Source organism: Entelurus aequoreus, linkage group LG24, assembly GCF_033978785.1.
Source record: "Entelurus aequoreus isolate RoL-2023_Sb linkage group LG24, RoL_Eaeq_v1.1, whole genome shotgun sequence".
Lineage (NCBI taxonomy): Eukaryota > Metazoa > Chordata > Actinopteri > Syngnathiformes > Syngnathidae > Entelurus > Entelurus aequoreus.
Genome location: NC_084754.1, coordinates 22,472,530 through 22,484,642, shown reverse-complemented (window position 1 = coordinate 22,484,642; position 12,113 = coordinate 22,472,530). Strand labels below are relative to the sequence as shown.

Genomic DNA, 12,113 nt, shown 5'->3' with positions numbered 1-12,113 from the left:
CTAACGTCCACCCGCCATCGGCAGTGTTTTAGCTACTTCTAAATCACTAATCCTATTATCATGTTTAGCTATTCCTGCTGGACGAGGAATAGCTAAACATGCTTCACTACACACCGTAGCTCACCGGCGTCAAAATGTAAACAAACGCCATTAGTGGATCTACACCTGACATCCACTGTAATGATATCAAGTACAGGCACGTATCTAGTCGATACTTCATGATTACGTCAATATTTTTTGGCATCACAACATCTTCTTTTGTTTTTTTTTTAAATGTATATTATGTTTATAAACTCAGTAAATACATCCCTGGACACATGAGGACTTTGAATATGACCAATGTATGATCCTGTAACTACTTGGTATCAGATTGATACCCAAATTTGTGGTATCATACAAAACTAATGTAAACTGTCAAACAACAGAAGAATAAGCGATTATTACATTTTAACAGAAGTGTAGATAGAACATGTTAAAAGAGAAAGTAAGCAGATATTAACAGTGAATGAACGCGTAGATTAATAATTAATTTTCTACCACTTGTCCTTAATAATGTTGACAAAATAATAGACTGTTAAATGACACAGTATGTTACTGCATACGTCAGCAGACTAAATTGGGAGCCTTTGTTTGTTTACTTACTACTAAAAGACAAGTTGTCTTGTATGTTCACTATTTTATTTAAGGACTTAACTGCAATAAGAAACATATGTTTAATGTACCCTAAGATTTTTGGTTAAAATAAAGCAAATAATGCAATTTTCATGGTCCTCTTTATTTAGAAAAGTACCGAAAAGTATCAAAATAATTTTAGTACCGGTACCAAATTATTGGTATCGTTACAACACTAGTACACACAAAGCTTTCGTTAATCAGGCCCTGTGTCTTCTTTGATTGACCGGTAACTTGGCCCATGGTGTTGACCTGTGACCCTGATTATAACAGTCGGTGTATAAAAAGAATGGATGGCTGCATAAAGCTTAAAATAGCTTCATTAATGTGACCACCATATACATCTCTGGCAGCACTTAAGCACAAACCACAGAGTCCAGCAGCCAATGGCAAAGGTTCTGTTTATTCCAGAGTGACTGTCTGTTGACTCAGATTGGCCTCATTGAATGGAGCAAGAGCCCATCAATGATTAAACTATTGTTTATGGACAAAATACGGATGAAATTAGTACAAAGAAATGAGAGAACGGTAAACAAACAGTTCGGTCCAGATTTACGATTTTGCCTTCACACTCACCATGAACACGGATTCGAAATAAAATAAAATAATTAGGGTGTGATTCAAGTATAGCAATTCCACTTTAAATGAAGAAGCTTCATAAAACATTTTGCATTTCATGTACAGTTCCCCAATTGTCAAAGATTCCGAATTTACTTATGATGACTTGAGTTCATTTAAGGAAAAAAAAAGATGGCATGTTAAAAATGATGATGTTTATACTGCTGGTTTTACTCCCAATCATAGCAATGCTAATCAGTGTATGTACGCCCCCTGCATGTGTGTGGTGTTTGTGTTAGAGGGTGGGATCTCTCATTACCAGAAAATTCAAGACTTTTGTAGATAAAGATTTTTTTTAGGGGGGAGAGTGTGTTTAAGCTGGGTTTGGGGTTGGGGGGGGTTTGTGGACAAGGATAGAGCGTTTAATTAATAACCACCATCCATTTCTCCCTGACCTTAGCTGGTCACGCATGCTTTAGTCGGAGCCCACAGACAAACTTGGTGCATTAGCAAATATTAGCATATATTGATGTATAACTCACAGGCTGGGCATCCGAAACAAGGCTGAATGGGAATACACGTATTCAACTAGTGGAACCATCCAAACAGGAGAAGGTAAGAACCATCATAGTGTATATTTTATGGTGATGAGTATGTCAATGTGTGTGCAGGATGGGGGATTGGGGGGGGGCTTAAACACACAATAAGGCCTCCAAAATCAGTTAATCAAAAAAGTTGGTAAATGGTGTTGCTACAGCAGACTCATTTACAAACACTTCGAACACGACCAGAATGAGAATTAACTGATGGCTAAATATAGTTCGCCCATTGATTCTTTGTCAATAATGTATAGTGCATATTGTTCATATACCAATTAAAAAAATAATTAAAATAAACAATGAACATAAAAATGTTAAGGAAAAAAATTCAAGCGTTACCAAAACCTTAGAAACACGTGTCTCACAGCTAAAATATTTTTTTTATCACTTTGGTAGAAACAGCTGTTGTCAAATAACTGTAGCGTTGATTGTAGTCACGTTCTGAAACATCTTGTTTTATTGGGTTACCGTAATATCCGGACTATAAGCCGCTACTTTTTCCCCTCGTTCTGGTCCCTGCGGCTTATACAAGGGTGCGGCTTATATACAGCCTGTTCTTCTCTGACACCGACGAAGAGGATTTCGGTGGTTTTAGTACACAGGAGGAAGACGATGACACAATGATTAAAGACTGACTTTTCATGTACCGGTAGGCTGGTTATTTTGATAACGTACAGGCGAGCACTTTGTATTACTTTGCACCGTTGTATTATTTGTACTCTGCATGAATGCTGTTCGCCATGTCAAAGATGTGAAAGTTTGATTGAATGATTGAAAGATTTATTGTTAATAAATGGGACGCTTTGCGTTCCCAAACAGTCATCTCTGTCCCGACAATCCCCTCCGTGGTAGCAGGAACCCCTATATACTACGGTAATTACACATCAAAACCCTGCGGCTTATAGTCGGGTGTGGCTTATATATGGAGCAATCTGTATTTTCCCCTAAATTTAGCTGGTGCGGCTTATAGTCAGGTGCGGCTTATAGTCCAGAAATTACGGTATTTAAGATCACAATTAAAAAAAGTAAATGCTGAAAGATTGTTGTTTACAAAATGTCATCTACTTTATATTACTGAAAGTAATATAAAGTAAAGTCATTTACAAGAGGCAGCAGCTGTGTAAAGTAGCCTGAAAGTAAATATATTGTTGTTTCTGGATGTGTGACACTTGACCTTTCAGCAATTTAATTCAGTGTGATGTATGTAAATAGCATGTGAATGACATCAGAGTAATAAATGGTAAATAATGATAAATAAATCTGACTAAACGCTTAGTAAATCGTCTTCCAAGATCCTGTGACTACATAATAAATCATGTTTGTGATCTGGGCAGAGCAGTCCTATAATTTGGAATCAAATGAGTGGAAAAACAATGATGGCAATAAAAATAACTTGAAATTACTGTTTAAAATACCCTCATTAATTCTGTGGAAATACGGAGGAAACAGATGAATACTTTGAGGACCATTGTGATAAATACAACTCACTATATCATATGTATCCGAACAAACATGTCACTCAGCCACTATTAGGACTATATACAGTAGATTAGCGTTGATAGGCTGCAGTATTGCAGTAAGCAATATTTCTAAATGAAGTGAAATTCTAATAATTATATTTTACAAAATGTTATGCTTTACATCCTCTCACCAGCCCCAACATACTTGCACCATGTGCGTAATTAGATAGCTAGAAAAGTAACGGTAGAGTGCAGACCTCCCCCAAAGTAGAAATATTGTGGTCTGCATATCCACACAAACAACTGCACAGTTTAAAAAAAACATTCACTTATCAATCCCTTAATAACATTGCATTACTGCAACTTTCCTGACTTGTGGGATTACTATGGGCGTGCTTGCGGAACAATGCAGCCAGTCACGGCTATAGGTTGTATTCAGTCAAGTGACTTTTTCTAACCTGTTTACTTCCGGTGAACTAAGTGGTGGTCATTCAAACCAATACGGCTACCGTGCAGCAAACAGCGTGCAAACTATCTGAGTACGCAAGGGGCCTAGATCTTACCGCTAAAAGCAGATATGAGCAAAAAATGTAACTATGCAATAGAATTGATCCCTATACGTTATCAAAAAAGTTTGGCAGAGCGATCTCAAGGATTATCCGTTGGTCGTCTTGCCAGACATGTCGAACTATCTGGTGCTCCAGATGTCATTCTACACTACAAAACAGAGGAAAATTTGGAAAAGCATGGAGGTCTACATATTCTTTGTGGGTGGCTTGTTCAAGAAAATTGGTATCAAGACTCTCCCAGATAAATCGTGCATTGTTTTTTGCTCGGGTAAGGTTGCATTTCATGATTTAACTTAGCTTCTTGCGAGAAGTCGTTCTTGTAAACAAACTGCGAGTAGCACTCAATTGTCATGTCCGTGGTCTGGATCATGTTTTTGTTATGTTCTGTTAGTTTTGGACTCCCGTAGTTCCTGTTTTTGTGCACCCTTGTTTGTTACCATGGGTGCTTATTGTTTCCACCTGTCTCTGATTGGTGCTCGGGACGCTCACCTGTTTCCCGAGCACTAATCAGAGGGACTATTTAAGCCTGCCTTTGCCGGTCAGTCGGCCTGGCGTCATTGTTTGCTGCAAGCAACAGTTACGTTGAGTACTTCTATGTTTCTTGTTTCTAGTTCATGTGCTAAGCTTTGCCATAGCTCCCATGCTTTCGGAACGCTTTTCTGTATTCTTGTGTTTTGTATGATTTATGGACAATAAATCATCTCCTACCTCATGCTTTCGTCCGAAGTTGTCCCTCTACACCCCGGGAGAACGACCCCGCAGTAAGATGCGATCCGCACGTGACATCGATAACCTTGATTGACTGTTTTTCATTTTACCATTACGTTAACCACTCACAAAGATAATCAGAAGCCTGGCTGGTTGTGAAAGAAGACAGAGATGTGATCACAGCTTACTGTAACTGCTTAAGTATCGGCCATGTTTCCTTGTTGTTGTTGCACACTTTATTACAAGTATGCGTGGGTTGCTCCGTCTTTATCAAAATATAACTTTAGATGTCAAAATTGTGTATGTGCTGAAAGCTTCATTTATGATTGCTGGCTTTGAAACTCATCTAAGTCTTGCTTACATTTGCTTTCTTTTATTCAGACTAGCCGAGTTGGTGGTTTTCAAAACACTCTTGGCAAAAATGTGTTTTAAGAAATCCCAAACAAGATAAAATACTAATAATATCAAAATAATGTTTAAATGGAAAATACCAAATGTTAAAAGTATATCAAAGAAACCTTTAACAAAGTGATCATTGCAAACTTGTGCGTCATTTTGTATAATGTTGCACTCTTTCGCTCTTCTTGGTTACCTCTCGAGGAACTCTTGACGAAACTTTGATCCTTTTCGCGATTTGAACGGTTCCAACAGCCTAAGACTTTCAGAGTAACACAACCAAAGTAGAGCAAACGTTTATCTCAAAGGACGAAAAAGTCTCCAATATACTCTGAGAGTTAAAAAAATGTTTGAGGGGCAAAACTCAAAAGTCACAGAATCATTCTCAAAAGCGGTTCGGATTTAATTTTGGGGGGAAGTTCAAATATAATTAGGACATTATGTACATGTGCAGTGGCAGACAACCATCCGTTGAAGCAAGATAGATTCTAATATCGTCACAATATAGCCTCCTAGCTGTTAGCTTGCTTGCTTACAGCATTGTTAGCATTTCCGTTTTTTTTTTTTTTTTTTAGAAATTCAAAGGCAGAGCAAAAGTTGCAAAGTCTGTCTTTAACAGCGATAAAATTCAGTGGGCAATGTTCTAGTTTGGAGTTGTTGTATTGATTTACAAGGTTATAATTGAGGACTGGTAGGCAGAACGATGTTGTTGATTTTACCTTGTAACACGCGTGCCTAGACTGTGTACATTATTTTGGGTTGTTGTGTTTATTTATGTGGCTAGGATTATTTTGCGTATGTATTTATGTTTATGGAGCCTTAGATTTATATAGGGTTTATATATGGCTTGCTTGGTAGAGTGGTCATACCAGCAACTTCAGGGTTCCTGGTTCAATCCCAAGCTTCCGCCATCCTATTCATGTCTGTTGTGTCCTTGAGCAAGACATTTCACCCTTGCCTCTGATGGGTCGTGGTTAGGGCCTTGCATGGCAGCTCCTGCCATCAGTGTGTGAATATGTTTGTGAATGTGGAAATAGAGCCAAATAGGGTTGTACGGTATACCGGTATTAGTATAATACCATGATAGTAATGAATCATATTTGGTACTATACTGCCTCTGAAGAGTACCGGCCCTCCTATATTATGTTTATAAACTCAGGAAATATGTCCCATGACACATGAGGACTTTGATTATGACCAATGTATGATTCTGTAATGACTTGGTATCGGATTGTTACCCAAATTTGTGGTATCATCCAAAACTAATGTAAAGCATTCAAACAACAGAAGAATAAGTGATTATTAAATTTTAACAGAAGTGTAGATAGAACATGTTAAAAGAGAAAGGAAGCAGATATTAACAGTAAATGAACAAGTAGATTAATAACCAATTTTTACAGTTTGTCCCTCATAATGTTGACAAAATAACAGAATGATAAATGACACAATATGTTACTGCATACGTCAGCAGACTAATTAGGAGCTTTTGTTTGTTTACTTACTAATAAAAGACAAGTTGTCTTGTATATTTACTATTTTATCTAAGGACAAACTTGCAATAAGAAACATATGTTTAATGAACCCTAAGATTTTTTGTTAAAATAAAGCCAATAATGCAATTTTGTGTGATCCCCTTTATTTAAAAAAGTATCGAAAAGTACCGAAAAGTATCGAAATAATTTTGGTACCTGTACCGGTACCAAAATATTGGTATCGGGACAACACTAGTGTCAAAGCGCTTTGAGTTCCTTCAAGGTAGAAAAGTGCTATACAAGTATAACCCATTTACCATATAGAAAAATGTAATTATATTAAATGTTTTTCATTTCTAAGCAGATTAACAAAAATATGTAATGGGGATGACACAACTACAATGTAAAATATGACAGTGTCTTGTACTAAATCTCACTAAATTGTGCGTTTTTAACGTTACCTACACTAAGAGCTATAATAGCACACATATTTGACATACAAGTCTCAGAATACAATTTCAAAGGGAGGAGTAGCGTTAGTGTACTCTATGTCAAGAAAGTGCCAACAATGCCATGAGTAACAGCTAAAGCTTGACAGGCGTGTTGATGTGAAGACTCACGGGCTCATACTTACTGTAATTACTTTGCAGTGTCACAGGCTGCTGCAGACCCAGGAGAATGTAGCACCGATCTATTATCATGTCACTCTCGTTACTGCAGGTAACAGACGCAAACTTCTGTGCGGCCCACTTTGGCTTGACAAGCTTCCTTCATGAATGAGTGGGCGGGCCCCGACATCAATGTGGTGGGACCACTGCAAATCCCACACGCCGATGAGTTCTCCATCACGGAGAGCTCCCATTTATTCGGTAAGTCTGCTTGACATGAAGCAGTCAGCTTTCATTTGTGTTTTGATGCGGTCTTGTCAGCCTAATAGACCTTTCACCTGAACCACACCCATGCACCCATTTCTAAAACATATCCTCTTCAGGAGTTTGTTAAAACCTGAGTCTATCATATCTGAATAAGGGCAATGGATTCGGGACCACACTCATTTTGACACGCACATCTAATTTCATATACAGTGGCACCTCACCTTAAGAGTGTCACTCAGCTTATTGTTATGTCTTAAATGGGTCATATAATGATTTTTTTTTCTAAATTTAAAACACTTATTTGTGGTCTACATAACATGGTGGTTCTTTGGTCAAAATTTTGCATAAATTATTTTTTACAGACCGTCTCTTCAGAGTGTGGGAGGTCTTATTTACGTGCCTCACTTCGACGGCATCTTCACCTCGTCAGCCATGTTGTAGTTTTAAATACTTCCATAGCAAGTCTACTGACAGATATTAGTTCAAACTTTACACGCCTTCATGTTAGAAATGGCAACAGCACAGCGAAGATGCATGTGCATGTACAAGCCAGTCTGCCCCATAACTAGACGATAAAGAAGAAAGGAGTTTATTGACTACAGCAATGGTGGACCCGCGCAAAGCTCTTTGGGTAAATTTCTGCCATAATTGGTGATATCCGCTAACATCACAATTTAGTAAAATGTCAAAATTAGGTAAAACGTCACGATTAGGTAAAATTCCAAACGGCTCAATTAGCGGAATTTTGAAGGAAGGCAAGATTGTTTTATAAATATCTCTGCCATGACTCCATGGTTTGATGTCAAATCTTTGGGAACTATGCAGTCGTGGTTAGCGCCTTGCATGGCAGCTCCCGCCATCAGTGTGAAAATGTGTGTGTGAATATGTGTGTGAATGGGTGAATGTGGTAATAGTGTCAAAGTGTTTTGAGTATCTTGAAGGTAGAAAAGCGCTATACAAGTATAACCCATTTACCATTTACAGTGGCGGGCCGTGCGTTTCTCACCTAGGCTTTCAGTGATGTCCGACTTCAATGATTACCTCTCATTTATGTCACCACATAATTTCCATTGCTGGAGAAAATACTATACAGAAACACATTTACGCATTGAATCACCACCAACAGTGTACAAAACGAGTTATTTTCTGGCACATTTAGAAATCAATAAACCCGCATCAGCAATTAAAACATACCTGTATCTTATGTGGTACTGTCAAAATTAGAATTGCAAAAATTGTGAAAAAATCAAATATTTGAACTCACAATTTGTACACTGCAAAAACTGAAATCTAAGTAAGATTAATTATCTCAAATAAGGGTGATATTTGCTTATTTTCTGTCTGATAAGATAATTCTTCTCACTAATCAGATTTTATGTTAGAGTGTTTTACTTGTTTTAAGTGTTTTGCTCCTAAATTATCTCAGTAAGATATTACAGCTTGTTGCTGAGATTTTATGACCTATATTGAGTAAAACATGCTGGAAACTAGAATATCAACTGTTGCAAAGCTGTGTCATCAACACTCACAAGTATAAAACTACTTTTTTAAAGTAATAATTTCTTATTTCAAGCATGAAAAAAAAAATCATGACTTTGACACAATTGTGTTTCATATTAAAACAGATGACAGTCAAATGGACTTTGCTGTTTTATTTTCAATGAAACAATAGAAAATAGGTACTCTTATAGTAGTACAGTTGTTATTAGTGAGAATATACATATTTTAAGGTATTTTTGGGTTCATTGAGGTTAGCTAATTTTACTTGTTTTGGAAAGTCTTGACAAGCCAAATTTTGTTGTTCTATTAACAGATAATTTTGCTTAGTTCAAATAAAATACCCCTAATTTTTGTATTTTTTTCCCTTGTTTTTGAACACTGGCTTTTTGCAGTGTAGCACCCATTCGAAGCCAGTGGTGTCGCTCGTAGTCGATTGATTTGAGTGGAAGTGGCGAGCATTTCCCAATTTCCTCGCCGGAACAGCTGAGCTAGCTTCCGGGGTTGGCCGACATCGTTTCACAAGATGTAGTTTCTCTTTAAATATCCTTCTTGAAAATGGCCTTGCAAATATATGTGTTGTCTTGTCTAATCATAAAAGATGCAGACGAGGCGTGTTGGCTGAGTTCTTAAAGTTTATTCCACAGCGTGCTCATGGCTACATTCAAAAACCTAAACGGGACTACTGCGCATAAATAATATAAATGGGTTATACTTGTATAGCGCTTTTCTACCTTCAAGGTACTCAAAGCGCTTTGACAGTATTTCCACATTCACCCATTCACACACACATTCACACACTGATGGAGGGAGCTGCCATGCAAGGCGCTAACCAGCAGCCATCAGGAGCAAGGGTGAAGTGTGCATGCGCTTCACTATTGTGGCATGCTGGTTCATGGAGTTCTTATGTTACCTAGCTCATATCATCCCAATGTGTACAGCTCTGGTAATGGGTACATTCGCACTCACCTGCACAAATGTATTTCAAAATGTAACAATCAAAATAAATATGACTTTTTTTTTGTTTACTAGGGCATGCATATAAAATATGCATTAGTTTGACCATTTAAAATCAACGATAATAAAAAGGAGATGCTCGGAAATAGCATAAAAATGCCCCCAAAACTTGCAAAAACGCGATTCATAGCGTTACTTTTTGGTGTAGCCATCATGAGCGTTCTGTTCAGGTATATTTCTTTTATATTTATATTTAAATAGGTATTGATCAATCTTTAAGCTGTGTGTATTTGATTTCAGTTTGCTTTTGACATCTTATTTAGAATTGTAGTTGAAACTTTTACAACCTTGTGTTGCGCTCATGATGGCGTAACCAAACTAGATTATTTTGAATATTTATTCCCTTTTTTACATTTAGTATATTTAAATATACTGGGTTTTATGCTTTTTTCTTTTTGGAACATGTACTATACATATAATACAATAAAGTCCCATATAAAATTATGTTTCTAGCAATACTTTAATTTTGCCTTTGAAAGTAACACTCCAATGTCCATTAGTGGAGCTGTACACCAATATATACAGTATCTGCCACCTAATCAACGTTTTGTTCTCATTCTTTGTGGGTCAACACTTCCTACTTCCTGCTAAGTTGCAACTTGTGATTGGATACTCACTTTGGAATGACAAGTGAATATCCAATCACAGTCTCGTTAACATCAGGCTACTGAGAGAAGCTACTGTCAAAAACTTGTGATCTGATTGGCTATCGCAACTGTCTATCAACTCTATGTGTTCTCAAATTGACCTGCTAACGGTCCCAATGAGTATCCAATCACAGGACGCGTAAATGTCACATTCAACCTTAGGCCAGTTAGAAGGCTTTACTGACCACAACTCGTGATCTGATTGGCTATTGCAATTATCAATCAACTGTATGTGCCCGTTCACTTACAGTGCACAGACGCCTGCATTGTTGATTCTGAAGGCCCGGCAGATTTCGTAAAGCATGGCAACATTATCTAGCTGAATTCTGATTGGATAAAAACTCCTAAAAACAACAGCGCTGGAAAGAGCATAATATGACATGAAGAGAATATGAATAGTTTTAGATATTTAGGGAAAGTAAATAAAAAAATGTTTTTATCTCTAATTATGATCATGATTTCTGGTTATGTTGGGCCAGCAGAGAAGGCCTTGCTGGCCCTGACAACACACCACTGATTCCAAATACACAAAAACAGGTACCAATAGGTGAGAAAAGTTACTTTTGCATAATAGGTCCCATTTTTTTTAATTTGCATGTAAACATTTGAGTTACAAGTATCCCTGCCATTAGTTGGCGCAGCAAATGTCACAATGAACCCCGTAAGATCTGCCCAAAACATCTGGTCTTACTGTTTGCATTAGCTTATAGCTAGAGATGGACATATCTTTGTTTTTCTAATCTTGAAAAGGAGGAAAGTGAGTGTGAAGGGACAGTGCTGAGTAGGAGAAGTGGCTGACAATCATTAATTAAAAAAACTAATAATCAAAAATGTGACGTAGAGCGCAGCTCGCTAACTTGGCAGTGTGTGGCGGCTAGTCTGCACCATACTGATGCAGAATTAGTCTAAGACCAGCCAAGAATGTTAAAGTAATCTTTAAACCGTGGACATTTATCCGTGAAAATGTGAAAAAGCTGCCTATGGTGTGTTGGAGAAATAGCTAGAAGGAGATACCGTAGGAGTCCGCTCTCCAGGGTGAATGCTGTACATTATTATTACATTACTTCATGAAGCTACTGTAGATGCTAGCAGTACATTCTATTATATTGTTTTCATACAACATCTCTTATCCAAAAGTTAGTTTTTCTTTTATTAAGGCATGTTACATGTTAAAATGTTGCTTTTTTTTTGTGGTGCCAACACCAATTAAATAGATTTCAATTCATTTCGAAGGGAGCTGTTGATTTGAGATACAAATGTTTTGGGTTCAGTATTCCGTCACAGAACCAATTAAACTCATACATTGAGACACTACTGTACTACTCTTTGTGGCTTCAACTTGCTTGACTAGTATTTTAAAATCTTCCAATTAACAGACCGGTTATAAAATAACAATATTGCATGTTTTGTCTTGCCACCTAAATGTGTTAATTACTGTAGTTTATCCTTTCATTTCATCTTAAGCTGGAAACTTTGCAATGGAATTGGCAGCTACATATATTGGACATGTGTACCAATCCGTGTCTGTAACTGGGCTCGTACATGTAGTTGGTGGAAACAATCTTGGAGTATAAATTGGCAAAAAAAAAACAGCCTGATATTATGCTACACGCACTGTACATTTACAGATGATAAATAAATAA

At 37.2% G+C, this 12,113-nt stretch overlaps 1 protein-coding gene across 1 annotated transcript in view; it reads left to right on the top strand.

The window, feature by feature from the left end:
- The first annotated feature begins 1,628 nt into the window (after positions 1-1,628).
- The window catches only part of nr1h4 (nuclear receptor subfamily 1, group H, member 4), a 52,112-nt gene continuing 41,627 nt past the window's right edge, over positions 1,629-12,113 (top strand). The window contains exons 1-2 of the mRNA XM_062035511.1: positions 1,629-1,845; positions 7,155-7,303. Coding sequence (XP_061891495.1) covers positions 7,207-7,303 — 97 coding nt within the window. The 5' untranslated portion in view covers positions 1,629-1,845; positions 7,155-7,206. The remainder of the gene's footprint in view (positions 1,846-7,154; positions 7,304-12,113) is intronic.